The sequence below is a fragment of the Acomys minous genome (genome assembly GCF_964271855.1).
Source record: "Acomys minous genome assembly, chromosome: 3".
Taxonomy (NCBI): Eukaryota; Metazoa; Chordata; class Mammalia; order Rodentia; family Muridae; genus Acomys; species Acomys minous.
In genome coordinates this window covers 41,456,132-41,474,086 of record NC_140485.1, presented here as the reverse complement: position 1 = coordinate 41,474,086, position 17,955 = coordinate 41,456,132, and the positions used below count along the sequence as shown (strand labels likewise).

General features: G+C 38.4%; 1 protein-coding gene across 1 annotated transcript in view; it reads left to right on the top strand.

Annotated features, from left to right (window-relative positions):
• The window catches only part of LOC311593908 (doublecortin domain-containing protein 1-like), a 226,987-nt gene that overhangs the window by 165,649 nt on the left and 43,383 nt on the right, over positions 1 to 17,955 (top strand). Inside the window, exon 4 of the mRNA XM_084775296.1 lies at positions 8,654 to 8,824. Coding sequence (XP_084631422.1) covers positions 8,654 to 8,824 — 171 coding nt within the window. The remainder of the gene's footprint in view (positions 1 to 8,653; positions 8,825 to 17,955) is intronic.

The following is a 17,955-nucleotide window of genomic DNA, read 5'->3' as shown; positions in this document are numbered from 1 at the left end:
AACAGATGAATAATGGTGAATGATAAATGGAAGGATAGAGGTATATGAAGGAATTAGTTCAAAGTACATTACATGCTTATATGAATACATACATCTAGCACCTAGTACAATGAATATGCCAATAGAAACATCAACTGGCTATATAAGCATAAATTAGTTATTTATGATTAATCTGCGGTTAGTCTCTATTCTGTTCCATTGGTCTGTCTCTGGTTTTATTTCTATACCATGCTGTTTTAGTAACTGTAGCTTTGTGATATGTTTTGAATTCAGATAGTAGATTCCTCCAGCCTTAAAAAAAAAAAAAAGTTTGGCAGTGTTGGTGAGTTCAGCAGGTTAAGTGCTTGGTGTGGGAGCAAAAGGACCTGATCTTGTTCCCTAGCACACATGTTAACAAGTCATTTATGATGGCTCATGACTGTAATCTAATGCTGCACTGGTGGAGGTTGGTCGATCCCTGGGGCTCTGAGACCAGCCAGCCTAGCCGAATCAGCAAACCTCAGGTCACAATGAGAATCTATCTCAAGAAGAACAAGGCTGGTGCCTTCTGAGGAAGAACACTTGAAAGTGAACTCTTGTGTGGTATTTACACACATTCCTGCACACATGCACCTATAATTTCATGAATACACACAAAGTGCCACTGGATACTTCTGATCACATGTCATTGACCAAGGCAAATCTTTATTTGTAATATGTCCTTTTCCAACCCTTCATATCAGTGAAGTTTCTTATAGGCAGAATACAGTTGCGTATTATTTTTATTTTTTGTTGTTAATTCTTTTTTATTTTAAACCTTTTTCTCCTAATTTTGTAGCCCAATTACTATTCAGTAGATTATTGGTTAGTTTTCATAAGCTTATATATTCTCTACAGGTTTCATTGCTGACCCTGTTTGTTTCCTAGTTCCATTTGCTTGGAATACCCTTTTTTATTCCTTTTATCCTAAGACAGCATCTATCTTAGTGATGTTAAGGCATGTTTCTTGGAGGAAGAAGAAAGATGAATCATGTTTTCTACTACAGTCTGCTAGTCTGTATCACTTTATTGTGGAATTGAGAATGCTAACATTCAGAGCATTAGTGAAAGATGTACATTAATTCTTGTCATTTTACTGATTGTATAGTATTTTATTAGACTTCTTTTGGTCAACTGTTCTTGTATTGCTTATTTATCCTTTCTGGCCTCTTACATGTGGTTATCCTCCTCTTCAGACTGAAGTCTTTCTTCAAGTAGCTTCTGTAGAGATGGCTTAGTGGTCATAATTCTTCAGTCTGTTATCATCATGAAAGATTTTTATTTCCTTTTCAATTTTATTAGGGCCTTCTAGCTCCAAAATGTCTGTTAAATAACCAGTTGATCAGCCTGCCTTCATAAGTGACTTCACATTTCTACCTTGCCATTTTCAATACTTTTCTTAAAAATATACTTCCTTTATTGTATATTTTAATTACACACTGTGGGGTATTTCTTTTCTGGCCTTGTTTATTTGTTATTCTTTAAGGTTGTTATTCTTAGGTGGACCTCTTTGTCTATGTTTGGAAAGTAATCTGATTTTTTTTCCTTTTTCTTTAAAAAAAAACTTTTTATGGATTCTTTATGAGTTTCACATCATGCACCCCAATCCCAGTCATCTCCCTGCCTCTTTGTCCTCACCTCTGCCTTTTCAACCTGCACCCCAAAATAAAATTAAAAAAAAAACAGCAATGCACAGAAAACATCTCATCCTGGAAGCTGTAGTGTGTCACCGTGTGTTTCCCAGTATATCCTTTTGTCCACACATATTGACTTTACATCCTGATCATAGTCCCCTTCCTACCCTCCTCCCAATCCCACCCTCCCACCATCTTCCCCCTCCCACCTCCCTTTCTCCTCACAAAAGGAGCACATATGTAACTGATGGGCAGCTTAGTCTTCATGTGGGTCCCCTAGTAAGCTGAGTGGGTGCTGTCTCTGACATGGACTCTGTTGCCTGCTTTTTTGACCACTTCCCCTTAATGGAGCTGCTTTTGCCTGGCCTCAGTGGATGAGGATGAGCTCCGTCCTGACACAACTTGATGTGCTGGGGTGGGTTAGTGGTGGTGGGGTAGTTCCCCTTGGCCACATAGCTTTACCTGAAAATTGAGGTGTAGTGTGAATAAATTACTAAAATTTAAAAAAAGAAAATGATGATTGCAGTGACTCTTTGGTCTGGTTTGAGGCCTCTGGCTTCTGCTACACTGTCAATACCGGATAGTCATGGTAATTCTTCTCAGTTATCCTGTTATTGCCCTGTGTAATGGAGATGCTGCAGCTTTGCATCTATAGGACCAGCACTTTCATATGTCCCAACAATTCATAGATGAGGTAGATGTTGGGGTGGGCCACTCAGAGCCCTGGATCTAGGCTTGGGTGGTAGTTGAGTAGATCAGCCTGCCAGCTGTCATGTACCCAACACCACCAGGGCAAGCTGTGCAGTACTGCCCTGGCTAGCTCACCCAGTGCTGTATCCAGAAATGGGCAGAGACAGCTCTCCTGCTTTCATGCCCTTGGGGCGAGCTCACCCCTCACCCACACTATCAGGGCCAGACCTCTTTGGAATTGCCTGGGAGAGGTACAGGGCCTGCTCTTCCAAGTGCAGCAACCAGTGAGGGACAGGGCTAGCTCCCAACTGCCTTAGGAGAGGAGGGGAAGGCAGTTTATATACTTAGTGATACTCTGTTAGAGATTTTCCCATTGTCAGCATTTATCAATTGCAAATAGCTTCCCCATTTGGGCTGGGAACCCCTGTCTTCTCCTCCAGCTCAGGGCTGGCACCTCATCTGGCTTGAACCTGTGTAGGTCCTATGCATGCTACCACAGTTTTTGTGAGCTCATATGTGCATTAATCCTGTTCTATCTGGAAGAAACATCACCCCCCCCCCATCTCTGGCTATTAAAATATTTCCACCTCCTCTTCTACATAGATTACTGTACCTTGAGAGGAAAGGTTTGATGAAGAAATGCAGTCAAAACTGAGTTTTCCAAGGTCTCTTTCACTCCCTGTACATTGTACAGTTGTGTGTATCTATGTTAATTATTGCATCTACTGCAAAAAGAAGCTTCTTTAATGAAGGACAAAAATGCACTGACCTATGGTTATAGCAATATGTTATTAGGAATATTTTCCTCTTTATGTTCCTTCAGTATAGTAATAGTTGGTTTTCCTCTAGGTGCATGGCCTATCTCTTCTTAGGTTTTTCACCACTTTAGCAGTTTCAGGATAGGTTCCATCTCATTGAGTGGACTTTAAATCTAATTTTTAAGAAGTTACTGTTTACTCCCATAACATATGTGCCACTATTACACAAGCATGTCTTGCAGTCAGGTTGCTATTGTAAGTTGCCGAGTTTGTAACTGGGTGATATTGATGATTACCTTTCTCCTGTGGTAGCATGCAGAGCACTTTCCAGCACCATGAACTCCAGTCAGTAGGGGGAAAGCTTCTAGTTGTGCTTGACTTTTTCTCTTTTGATTACATAAGTAAGTATTGTCTTGAACAATAAGGTTGTTTATTACTGAGTGACCCAGTTTTTCTACCTAGTCTTCCACCCTTGAGACTGTGTTCTCCACATGATCCATTTTGTTAATGAGGCTTTTCCCGAGGATTATGTTTGTTTAATTTTTTTCCACTTCTAGCATTTTGGCTATTCTTATATAATTCTCTTTATTGAATTCTACTTTGGTATTATGCATTGGCTCTCTTATTTCATTAGTCTGCTTCTGTTTTCAGGGCATGCCCATGTCTTCTTTGAGCTATTTGAGCATAGCTGTAATCATTCCTCTAATTCCTTGTCAGGAAGATCCTCCAGGTCACTCTCACTTGGGTCCATTATCATGCGATTAGCATTTTGTGGAGGAGACTTGTCTTGAGTTTTCATATTACTTTTGTTTCTGGATTTGGATTTATGCATTTAGGGTCTCTTGGTTGAGTGGAGGCTGAGGGCCTGGGGATGGATTGCTTACCTATCGGGGTTGGGAGCTAGAGGAAGTGTGGGCCAGAGCCCAAGGCCCAGAGACTCCCTTCCCTATTGATGCTGGGGGTTGAGGAGAAGGGGAAAGATTATACCAAGTGCTCAGGTCCTAGAACCTGTTAACTGTTGGTTCCAAGGGCTGTCCAGGAAGGCAGAAAGGTTGGTCCGAACATTCAGTGTCTGAGTATTCCTGTCCATATCAGGAGTTAGGGGAACGTTCAGTATAGCTTTTTCTTGGTGATGTTAATATATTTACATTCAAAGTTAAGGATAAGAATGAATTTGTTCTTGTCTATATATTTCTCATAGTCTGCTTGCTTTATACATTTTTGTCATTTTACACATCTTTTATTATTTATTTTATAGTGTATTAGTTTTCTAACATGCTCTGTCTTAATTGTTTTTGCTTTCTGTATCATGTACCTGCTTTTACATACTTGTAATTTTTAATAATGGCAGTTACCATTCTTTTGCTTCTTTTCCTGGTCTCTGTCTGTCTGTCTGTCTGTCTGTCTGTCTGTCTGTCTGTCTGTCTGTCTCTCTCTCTCTCTCTCTCTCTCTCTCTCTCTCTCTCTTCTATTTTGAGACAGAGTCTCTCTGCATAGCCCTGGCTGTCCTGGAACTCACTACATAGACCAGGTTGGCCTCAAATTCACAGCCATCCGCCTGCCTCTGCTTCCTAGGTGCTCAGAGTAAAGGTGTGTGCCACCCCGCCCATTGCCATTCCCTAGTGCAAGGTTCCTAAGTCTCCCATATAGAGCTGGTCTGCTTATAATAAAGTCACTCCATTTCTCTTTATCTGGTAAATACAGTATTTCTTCTTCATTCAGGGATAATTTTGTTTGGGAAAGTAGTTTCAATTAACAGGTTTTCACTTATCATTCAACAATTTGAATATGTTTTTCCAGAAATACACAAATTATTTTAAAGTAGCTTGTTTATATGCATATAATGCTTGTACACTTCTTAGAAAATTTAAAGTGTAATTGATCTCTCTTATCCATATATATGTGTGTCCATATACATACACACATATATAGCCAATTATATTTAAATTTTGCCAAACACACCATACCCCTACACACTGAACAATTAGATGAAGTAGGAAAACAAATATTCAAATAATGTGATTATGATTATAAACTTGTTTAGATAAATCTTTGAATTCTCTGAAGAAGGGATAGAGATTACAGGCTTACCATGGGAATTGCATTAGACTGAGTGAAATGCTATATTTTCAGAAGTGAGCTATTAAGAGGTTAATATAGAAGTAAATAGGATACTCATATATAAGTACATAGGATACTCTTAGTAAAGAATGTCTATTTTATTTGAAGACATTTAGGTGAGATGTAGAATTATATATTGAATAGGAATTTTATATACCATATTGGGGTAAACATAATAAAGAAACATGGTAAAGAAAGATAGATCAAGAAAATGTTAAAATGTTAAAATGAAAATACAACAACCAGAAGAATATAATAGTGTACAAAGAAGAAAATATTTTAAAATATACACATAGTAAAGAACTTTCTGGAAAAGTCTCCAGTAGCACAAGAAACAAGACAAATAATTGACAGATTTAATCACATGATAGTAGAAGGCTCTGTACTTCAAGGAAACTACCAGTAAGAAATGGCCTGCAGAAAACTTTTGCTATTTCTAGAATATATAAAAAGCTGAAAAATAAAAATCTTCCCATAAACAGATAGTTGAATGAATTGCAAGATAGTTTCCAAAACAGAGAACATCAATGGTTAATATTTTAAACTAATTTTCAACATTCTTAGTTGTTGTGGAAATGCAAATTACAGTATCTCACCGCCCCCCCCCCCCCGTCAGAATGGCTCACATTAAGAAACAATGGCAACATATACTGGCAAGGAAATGGATACAGGGCGATTCTTATTCACCATGAGTGGGTACATAAACTAGTCCAGCGACTGTGGGAGCATTATGGAGGTTTCTCAAGAAACTAAAAACGGAACTACCATATAGTCTAGCTATCCTGATTTGGACACTTCCCCAAAGGGCAGAGATACTTATTCCTGCATTAGTCACCATAGCTAAGAAATGGAACTGCCCTAGATGTCCACTAACAGATGAACGGATAAAAGAAACTGTGAACCATATACACAAGGGACTCTTACTTTGCTGTAAGGAAACATAAAATAATGACATTTGAAGAAAAGTGGGTGGAACTGGATTTACTATGTTAATCAAAATAACTACCATACTTTCTCTCATATGGGAACCCTAGATTTTCTAGATTTTGATTTGTTTAATTACTCATGTTAATGTGTGTGTGTGTGTGTGTGTGTGTGTGTGTGTGTGTGTGTGTGTTAATGTTTGTAGATCATGGAAAAGGAAAAGGAACCATGAGAAAGAAAGGAAAGAAGGTCTTGAGTGGGAAGGGGAAACAAGCTAGTAGACCACTTGTGACATGTAAAGTGAAGGGGACACTGTCAGAAGGAGGGGGGGTCAACACGGTGAGTCAGGGAAGAGGTTCAACAGGAACAAAATATGTGTGACACCCATCAATTTGCAAATTAAAAAAGGGACATAAATGAATTAATATGCTAGTGTACTGGCACAATGACTATTTCAGGTGGCGAGTTCTGATATTCATTGTTTATTGACAAATGTCACTTAGTTCTCAACATGGCAAGGCCAGTGTTGTTCTTCATTTGTGGATGAGTTTTATTCCCTATTCTAAGTCACCCACTCTGTAATAGGGAGAGTTAGAATTTTTAACCCAAGATTTCAAAGTTCATATTATATTCAGTTAATTTGCTAAATTCGCCTAACTTGATCACTTTAAAGAACTATGGAAAAAAAGATTTCTGCTCTTCTGTTTTTATTACTATTATGTATTGATTGACATTTGTCTAAGTATTTACTGCTCTAGTGGGCAGCATGAGCCTGGGAGAGCAGGGCCTAAAATTGAGGTGGACTAAAGTCTCATACAATAGCCAACTTTATTCAGAGCATCAGACAATTTATACTCGGAGGTTTAGAGTCACCTGAGTAAAGTTTATGATCACAAGGACACACATGACAAAAACATGTTTTTCCATAGAGGCATATGAATTACAACCGCTGAAGTAAACTCACTCCTATCTGCTACACCTGGGTGGAGCACGAAACACATTTTGAGAACAATTCTATTTTGAAGAAACCAAGATCACAAGACTTTTGTCTTAATTTCTTGGGGTTTTCTCACAAGCGCTCAGAATTCTCCTCACGTGGCTCCATTCTTAGACCATGTTCCAACATGTAAGAATCCAGTTTGTTTCAAAAACTGTAAGTTTATGTGAAACAATGAAAAATCAAAGAAGTGTAGTTATTTTTAACTAGCGAACTATATGATTTTGATATTAATTTATTTCTGAGTCCTAAGTATATCTCATTAATAATATATGAGTAAAGGTCATATGTCTTTTCTAACCACACTTAATAGGAGTCTAGAAATATAAACAACAAAGGTATGTATATTGTAAACCTTTCTTGTTTCTGGAAAATTCTATGCTTTACTTTATATATATATTTAAAATGCTGTCTAGACAGAAAATATATTTTAAAGGTGAATAAAATCTTAATCAATTTAATATATGAATTTACATTTTAATACATAGTAAAAAATAAAATAGTCTAAAAAGGTACATATAGTGAAATGAAATAAGTTAATAAGTTACATGACAATGAATTTCTTTTTTAAAAATTTTTTTATTAATTCTTGTTACATCTCAATGGTTATCCCATCCCTTGTATCCTCCCATTCTTCCCTCCCTCCCATTTTCCCCTTATTCCCCTCCCCTGTGACTGTTCCTGAGGGGGATTACCTCCCCCTGTATATGCTCATAGGGTATCAAGTCTCTTCTTGGTAACCTGCTGTCCTTCCTCTGAATGCCACCAGGTCTCCCCCTCCAGGGGACATGGTCAAATGTGAGGCACCAGAGTACATGAGAAAGTCATATCCCACTCTCCAGTCAACTGTGGAGAATGTTCTGACCATTGGCTAGATCTGGGTAGAGGTTTTTCAAAGTCTAAGAAAGGCTTTATTTTGTTAACTATATTGTTTGTTTTCTTCTTTCTCTGCTGTTGTATTTTTTTCTTCCTTTGAAACAGTCTTACTATGTAGTCCTGCTTTTCCTGGAATTCATTATATAAACAAGGCCGACATCACACAGCCTACCTCTCTCTTATGAGTGTCTCCACCTAAGTATGTTGCAAGGTTCTTAGATCTATATGTTGTTTTGCTTGATGCTTAGAGTTAGTTTTCATTCTGTAGTTTAAAATGGTTACCTATTCCATAACACCAAAGTAAAGATACACACACACACACACACACACACACACACACACACACACACACGGGTGGGGGGGGTAGGCAGGGGAGAGAGAGAGAGAGAGAGAGAGAGAGAGAGAGAGAGAGAGAGAGAGAGAGAGAGAGAGAGAGAGATGTTTTCTACAAATAAAAGTGGGTAATGGAAATATATGTGTTTATCTCTTGTATTCTCTTTACCTGAGGATATAACTCTACTTAAATTCTTGAATTGAAGTCATTTTCTCCTATCAGCCTAGATACTCAAAGACCTAATAGGTGTGACATCAACAATTACTTCCTGTTAACAATTCTTGTAATTTAACCCCTTCAGGTGAGCAAGCTGATTGATGAATTGCAGACAGCTATCAAAAGCAACAGAGGTCACCTCGCCAAGCTTGGCCCTCAATTACAGGCTGAGCAGGAGCAGTTCTCCTCTTATGTCTGCCAACACATTAAAAGCCTTCCAGCAAACACCATGGTCCCAGGAGACCTGCAGCTCAAGGTGGGTATCACTCAAGAATTCTCACTGCATTTAGGCAGAGATGAAAGCATTCTACCCCACTGAAGACTTGTATAACACTGGTTCTTAGTTGAATGCCTCATCTTGTCCTCAACAGCAAAGTTTGCCCTGTAAGAGTTAAAAATACTATTCAGAAAATAGATCTTAAAAGGAAATGCCTCTGTGTCTTTGAAATTGGGGCTTATAAAACTTAGCATTCAATTCAGAAAAGTAAATTAAAAAATGAGAAACTTCAGTTGGTAAGCATTTGCATACTTCTCAAAGAAATAAAACACTATGTACATTTTAGTCTCTAAAAACAACGCATTCAGAAAATATCTCAAGGTTTAATAGTTGACAGACTGTGGCAATGGGAATTGGAGGCAAAAAGGCCAGGTGACTGATTGATGCTCAAACTACATTTCCAGAAAAAAGGTTATGTATTGGATAAGTGTGACACGCGTTCTGAGTTCACTTGGCAAAATCAATACTTAAGACTATACTGAGGGGCAGCGGTGAATTGGTTATTTGTCAGGACAAGATGGCTAAGTGTCCTAGGCTACTCTGCTGTTGCTGTGTTAGGTGAGAAAAAGAATAACACACTTGGCTAAAGCCAGGGGGGCGAGGGGGGATATCGAAAGCTTAGGGGATGTAAAGATTTTCATATTCATAATAGAATACCCATGCTGCCTCTGTCAAGTTAATATAGTTCTGGAGCTTCATGGTTCACATCTCAAAGACCTCTAATTAGCGAGATCTGAATTGCGCAGAGTGAGGGCCTTGTCTCTGTAAAGAGGACTGCTTGGGGGACGTCTTCCTTCTGATCACTTTTTATGGAGCAGGATAATACTCACACTTGTATCCTGCTCATCCTTAATCTTACACTTTCTCCTTTGTATAGAAATTTAGCTATGAAAACCATTTTAAAGACTATGGTAGCTTGTAATGATATTTCCATATATTCATTTTAAATGGTAATATTACCATTAGAGATTGACCTTTTGGGATTGTGACTCAGTCTTAAACACATTGTCTGTGCTAGTCAGCAAAGGGTCTGCGGAGTGACATTTCAGGCACCAAAGACAAAGGGTCCCACAGTCAAATAATACTGTTCTTTTCAGCCTCTGGCTTTGGTGTGGACCATTCTGCAAAAGTTCTTGTTATTGATTAATAGACAAACCAGGCAAGGGATTTTGGTCACCTTAATAACAGTCGTGTCATTGTGCCTTTTAATTCACTATTGTAATGGATGTAGTGCCACTGGGGAAAATAACGTTTTTCCTTATAAACTCATTATTAATTCTGAAGAATTTGTATCATATTTTAGCTTGACAGTAAAATTTTAATTGCAGACTCTGAACTGTTACTCTCACATATTCCCCCTTTCAGTGTGCTTCAGAATTTTTTCCACACCAGCAAATAGGAAATTTATAAGCAAAGGAAACGTGTTGTATAAAATTTGTAAGTACCTGCTGTGCTATCTAATATAGTAGCTACAATCTGCTACTATTAAAATCAGCTAAATAAAACACCCAATGCCTTCGCTGATGTGTTATAGACATTCTTGACTTTAGCACTTAAGATCCTGTATCCAACACAATGGTTAGATACCCTATCCAGAATTCTCTCTCACGTACATCATCCATTCTCGTGCTTTGACCTCCCACCCCGAACCCCAGTGTGGGAAGACTCAGCACCACACCCTTCTGCCTCTGCCCTGTTTAGTTTCTCCATCTGTAACACTGAGTTCATCTCAAGGCATGCACTCTTCTTATAAATCCCAAGAACTCCAAGTTCAACTCTTCTGTCTTTTAGGGTAGTAGTTTCTAAGTCTGGCTAGAGTTATCTGGAGACCATCTGAAAAACAGTGTTCTCTGCTCCTGTTGATTAGAGGAGGACTGGTTTAGTGTCCAGAGGCTGGCTTCAAGCAGCTTGTGAACAACAGCTAAATTATTGGTGCTTTGAGAGCCATTGGTGAAAAAAACGCCATTATTAAAAACATTTATGAACTTACAAATGAACTGATCTTATAAAAAGGTAAACAATGCCCATGTCCTTCAAATTATTTGATTGCATTTGTTGCCTGTTTCTTCAGAGTTACATCATGTGTGTGTATGTGTATGATTATGAACAGACCTTAAGTCAGATTAGACAGATGATGGTTACACCCGGGTATCGGTGTCACTATTGCACCTTTTGCGATTATGTTGGCATTCTAGAATTGTTGGTGTTCATAGGCATCACAGCTGGGCAGGATTGTCAATTGCTTTCTCCCTTGGTGGTTTGCGTAGGTCCTACCTGTACATAAGAGCTGGTGCACGGAAGGGAGTCATTCCGACGAGTCTTTGCCCCATGTCCTCAGTCATAACTGTATGGTGTCTTAAGAAATAGGGTCTTTCCTTCAGTATCTGGGGGGAAATTAATGGCAGTGTTTTTGTTAGTCTCCGGGACTTCTATAGCCAACAGATTTTTCTCCCTCTTTTCCATTCATTTTTATCTTAGGGAAAAATGTCTGAGAAAAATCCAGAGTCTGGCCTGGAGAGATGGCTCAGAGGTTAAGAGCATTGGCTGCTTTTCCAAAGGTCCTGAGTTCAATTCTCAGCAACCACATGGTGGCTCACAACCATCTATAATGAGATCTGCTGGCCTGCAGAGGTACATGAAGGCAAAACACTGTGTACATAATAAATAAATAAATATTTTTAAAAAACACCAGAGCCTTCTAATCCTCTCCATTTGCATATTTATGCTACCTTGCTGCATAAAATCACTAACTGAAGCATCCAGGGCAGCATTTCCACTTTCACTTATGAAGCTATTTATTTGAGTATTCTTCCTTTTTTCACCTATTTTCCTTAAGGATTTGTTAATTGTTTATCTTTTCAACAAATTAAATCTGAGTTTCATTTCTGTTTCTTTGGGTTTGTTTGGTTTTGCTACTGAGGAGTGAATGAATCCCAGACCTTGCATGTGGTGGAGGGTCTCTACCACTGAGCTACATCCCAGACCTTTCCAGGTTCTATTTCTTTATACTTCTCTTTGAAGATTCCATGCATGTAAGTAATATATTCTGATTACTTTCACCGCATGCCCTCTCTTTTTCCTTCCCCCATCACTTCTACTCCTCTCTATAGGCCTTTTTCTCATGTTCATGTCATTTTATTTTATTTTGTGACCCAACAAGTTTACCCAGGATCTTCTGCATGGTCATGAGTATGAAACTATGTGGTGGAACCTGCTGCGCTCACCAGTGGGTACACATGTAAAGATAATGAGTCTCCATTACCCAGAATCCTATAGTTGCTAAGAGGTAGGGGGTAGGGCCTGATGAGTTCTTCCCACATCCATGATTGACTGGATCAAGAGGTCCAGTCTTCATAGGCCCAGTGTAGGCAGCTGCAGATGCTGCAAGCTCATGATAATAATGTGGCTGTGCCATGGTCAGAAGATAGCCACAGTTGTCCCAGAAACAAAAGGGTCATCAGGGGCTGTTACAAACAGTAAGATAAGTTAGAGGAAATAGTTGTCCTATAAATATTCAACCACTAAGACTGAGTCAAGAAAAACTAGAAGGCTGAACAAACAAGCAACAAATAAGGAGATGGTATTAGTAATAATAATAAAAAAAAACTCTGAACAAATAAAGGGCAAGCAAAATCTTCATAATCGAACTTTTCTAAATAGTTAGAGAATAATAAATATTAGTCTTCCACAAACTCTTCCAAAAACTAAAAAGGATGCCACCCTTAAACTCATGTTAGGAGATCAGAGTGATTGTGATATCAAGATATAATAAAAACAGCATAAGAAAAGAGAATATAGGGCAATATCAGACAGTATGTGATAATAATCTGATGAATACAAATTTTAAAGTTTGGTATCACATATAAACATGACAAATGCAACAGAACACAAAAAAGATAATAAATTATGGCCAAATAATATTTATTCTTGAGATTCAATGATGGCAATGTAACAGTCAATCTATGATAATGTGTATAAAATATATTATAACAAGAAATAAAAGCCACTTAATATCTTAAAAGATACATAAGATACAAAATAAATTCTTGACAACATTCCTCATGCACTTATGATTAAAAACACTTAACAAAATAAACATAAATGCTTACCTCAACACAATGAAGGCCAAATATGAAAATCCCACAATTAACCTACTAAATGGGAACAATCTGAAAATATCTTCTCTAAGATCTGTTGCCAGGACAGGGAGGCTAACTCTACTACTTCTATTCAACACAACACTAGAAATATTAGCAAGAGCAATTAGACCAAAACAAGTTATAAATTGCAACCCAATTGGAAAATAAAAAATAAAATTAACTCTATTTACTAATGATGTGGTAGTAAATGATAGAACACACTAAAGATATCAGCAAAAACCTATTAGAATTAACCAATGAATTCAGTAACTTTTCATGACACAAATTACATGGGTATTTTTCTATACTAACAATAAACTAGCCAATGAAGAAACTAAGAAAACAGTTTTCTAATAGCATCATAAAAAGTAATCTGCTTAGAAAATTTAACCAAAGAGGTAAAATAATGATATACATTAAAAATGATAAAACATTGATGAAGAAATTAGAGAGGACAATATGCATAGAAAAATTATCTATTTATTGATTAGAAGAATTGGTCTCTTCATGATGTCCACAATACCCCAAATCACCCACAGATTCAATGTAATTGCTGTCAAATCCAAAGACATTATTTGAAGCAACAAAAGGCAACCATATGAGTCATGATTTTACAAGACTCTGAAGACCCAAAGCAATCTTAAGAAGAAGAAGAAGAAGGAGAAGGAGAAGGAGAAGGAGAAGGAGAAGGAGAAGGAGAAGGAGAAGGAGAAGGAGAAGAAGAAGAAAGGAAGAAGAAAACAGAGACATCGAACTTCCTAATATATTTCAAAATATATTGCAAACAGAAAAATCTTTGCTAACTATATACCCAACAGAGGATTAGTACGTAGACTATACAAACAACTTAAAAAACTAATTATTTAAAAAAACCACACAAATAACCCAATCGATGGACTACTTGAATGAGCAGAAAGTTCTCAAAGGATGAAGTACAAATAGCCGAAAGACAGGAGAGCAATCATATCAGTAGTCATCAGAGAAATACTAATGAAAATCCCAGGAAGACTCCATCTTACCCCAGATATACTCATCCTTGGTACTTAGCCAAAAGGTGTCACACTCAGGTTTACTGCAGCACTGCTTGTAACACTATTTGTAACAGCTAAATTATGGAACCAACCTGGATGTCCATTAACAGAGGACCAATAGTGGAAATGTGGTTTATGAATATAATGGGGTTGTTCTTGTTGTAAAAAGAGTGAAGTTGTGCCAGTTACAGGAAAAATGGATGCAAATCTAGATTAATCTACAAAATCAGGCTCAGAAAAGCAAATATCATATTTACTCATATTTTCAGCTTCTCTATCTTTTATGGTCATATACAAGCATGCATGTGCATGTAAAATGAAAGTAAAAGTGAGATAGTTAAGAAACAAAGCAGCTAAGTGGGACGGGATTGAACAGAGACAAGGGTGTGGACAATGGGTGTGGGGAACACATCCAACATATAAAACACACCTGAACAAAAATTAAAAATAAAGTTGAAGACAAGCAAATGAAAAAACAGTAATAACCATCATCTGAACCTAGAATATTGGCCCTCCGAAGGGACTGGGTGCAGGGTGCTCAGATCTGGGCAGTTTTCATTCTGTAGATGATGCTTTCCCATCTCCACTGAGCTGTTCATCTTCATCATGACCTTCACTGAGCTTTAAAAATGCCTTTTAGGTCAGTCTTAACAGTAGAACATCTTTAAAAGACACATTATTTCTATGTTTCATGTCTCATTTTTGCAATTACATGGTATTATATTATGCCAAGTTTTAAAGGACAGATATTGATTCCTGTTGTGGGAAAGTCCTCGGTTTTTGTTTTTGTTTTGTTTTTAAAATTATAACACAACAATTTTGAGGAATTTCAGGATAAAAATCCTGTAGGCTGTAATCCCTGTATAGCTAGTCCTGCCTTCTGTTGTTGCACCTACAGTGTGCACTTTTGTCTGTGTTGTTGTTTTTGTTGTTGGCATTCTGGTACATTCTCTGGCTACTCCAACATACAATCTTTTTCTGCTGAGGATTCCTAATGTCTTCCCCTTCAGTGGTTGCAGTCGCCATGTACTACAGTGTGTCAAGCTCTTCAGGCAACAGGTGTGCCATGCACTCTTTTATTTTTCCTAGCCCATTCTCACTCCATATCCCTACTGCTGCCAACATGCCTAGCCACTATGGGAGCATCTGCTGCTGCCATGGCTCACTGCCTTCTGCCTTCCTGGTCCTGAGCTTTGCCTGCAGCTCCTCCTCCTCCTCTTCACCCCTACAGAGATGCTGTCAGCAATGTTATCCAGAGAGATCAGGACGGAAAGGATTGATGGGAAAGGGTATTAGCAAATCAGTAGGGGATGGTGGGAGGGAGAGCAAGTGGTAAGGTGGGTGACTGTGTTGGAGGACTGATGAGCAAGAGCAAGTGATGTGTGAGTAGGTGGGAAATGCATGGGGGAAGTGGAAGGTGGGTGCAGGATGTCTTTTCACTGGAATTAGTGCTTTCACACACAATTGGTTACTGATGCTCTCTGGGTTGCCTTCCACGTACTGATGTGGAGACAGATCCAGTTTCTGTGGCACCTAAAGCTTGTAAAACTTGGGGGTGGGAGCAGTTCCACAAGGAACTCTTGCTTTAGAATCAGGCCTAAAAGTGGGTATTTATTTACAATAATAAAGTAAGCCACAAGAATTTGGTAGTGACTTATAGAGAGAAATTTTTCTTTTTTTGTTTTCTCTCCTGGACCTAATACTGTGATTATTTTCATATAAATAGAATTATTTGACAACCTTTGAAGGCAAAGCTAATGTGTCAGTCTTCTTGGCCTTATACCAAAATTCCATCATTTTATCCTATAAACTTGTTTAATATTTTTTAAAGTGGGCTAATTTGGTTGATAGAATAAAGAATGATGACCTTTATTTAGAGCATCCCCTGGTCTTTTCTGTGCCCTGGATGACCAGATGATCTGTACAAATAGGACAAGAGCACCTTGAAACTGTTTAAGATCTATGTCCCTTTTCTGTGGTCATTTATGCAATTTTAAAGCTCTCTGAGCATTTATTTGCATTAATAATCTTACTTACATATTTAGATCTCCATGGGTCAACTTCATGCCTAGAAGGAGATCAGTGGAGTCAGTTACCTATAGATAGATAGAGAGAACCATCATAGGTTTTGATAAAAAGGTTTTTGGTGACCTACTGTCTTTACTCTGTGTAGATATTATGCTCTTGCTTCGATTGTTCAGTCCTTGATTTCTCTCTTTCCTATTTGACCATTTCCCCCAAAATACTGTTTATGGCCCACGAGAAGCTCTATTTCACCTGTTATGCGAGTGAACAATGTGGAAGAATTAGTATTTAAGCAAATCTTAGTTCAGAGTATTAAACTATTTAATATTAAATCTTGGTAACTGTGTGTGTCATTGTGGTTTTGAGAAGTGTCTTTAAAAATTTGGCAAAATGGGACAGAGACAATCAATCCTCTTACATAGAGTATACAGTATTAGATTAGTTGGGCTACTCATTTCACAGGTAAGGAAACTGAGACACGTGAAAGTTCAGGGGGCTATGATGTGTGCCTTCCAACCTCTCGGCTCATAGCAACTAGCACTGGGCACTAAGGTGCCTCACCCACATCGCGCAGGCTCTTCTTCCCAGGGCCTCTTTTGCTGACTGGCATCTGCAGCCAGATGAAAATCTTCCTGCTCTGGAAGATGCAATCTTCTCTTTCTCCGCGTGCCGAACAGACAAACAGCTTTGGTAGCAAACTCGGGGGAGAGCAATCGGTGCCTGCATTAGGTCCCACGCAGCGCATGTTGTAATGAGACAGCCTTTTCCTGTGCAGCGCTGACATCCTAGAAGGTGCCCAGAGAATTGCCAGGTGGGCAGTCAGCAGGGAAAGTCCGCGGGCCAGAGCTGTATTATGGTCCCAGCAGTGACTCCTACTAAATGAACCACTGAACCTTACTGCTGCCGGAGCTCGCTCGCTCGGGGAGATTGTCCTTCTCCATAGCAGTTAATTTGTTTTTACCTCTCAATTAGCTTTTTCACAGAGTGTTTGATATGCTCACGTTGCTAAGATTCCCTGCCCACATATGTTCCCCTCCCTGGCATTACCCACTGACATCTATGTTAGTCTGACTCATCACAAAGATTTCCAAGCAGAATTCTTTATCTGAATAGCACGTGCATGCAGATGGTCCAGTGTCTGCAAATGAACGGCTACACTCAGACCTGCATAGGACTCGACAGTCTTGTGATCTGAAAATGGGTTATTTAAGATAAAAATGCCTTGTTATAAATAACTGTATAAGCAGATTCTACAGTTTTACAGCGTTGTCATCTGAAAATGGGTTAAGATAACAGTCTTTTGCTATAAACAGTGCTTGTCTAAGTTTTAGTTAATTGAAGCAGCTTTTGCATTAAGGGGCAGTTATTGTCACAGGCATAGTTGGCTTTTTAAAAAATGAATAGCATTAAAACCCTTTATTCTATCTCCAATTGAAAATGCGATTTTCAGGACTGAGAATGTGGAAAATTTAATTCTGATTTCGTTCAAATTGAATCCTGCACCATTTATTACTCTCACTGAAGTAGAATTTGGTAAACAGAACTGTGTGACTTTGGCTCATCAAAATTTCCCTAGAATTCCGTTAAAGGGAGTATATGGACCCGTTTATTTACCAAACCCTTGAGTGTAACACATCATATTACATGCAGCACAAATGCCTGATACTCTGATGCAAGTAAGTACAAATTAGGGTGATCATAGTGAAAATCCTCTTCTCTTTCCTGTCAAGAAAGTCTCCTCACAAGGGCTCATTAAATTCCCTGGCTGAGGACTTGGTAGCCTAGCAAAAGCACCATACTGTTGACTTAGGGCAGTCAGAAAGTAAATTTGGTGAGAATTGTAATTGAGTAAAAGGATGGTATTAGGCCAGACATGGTGGCGCACGCCTTTAATCCCAGCACTCAGGAGGCAGAG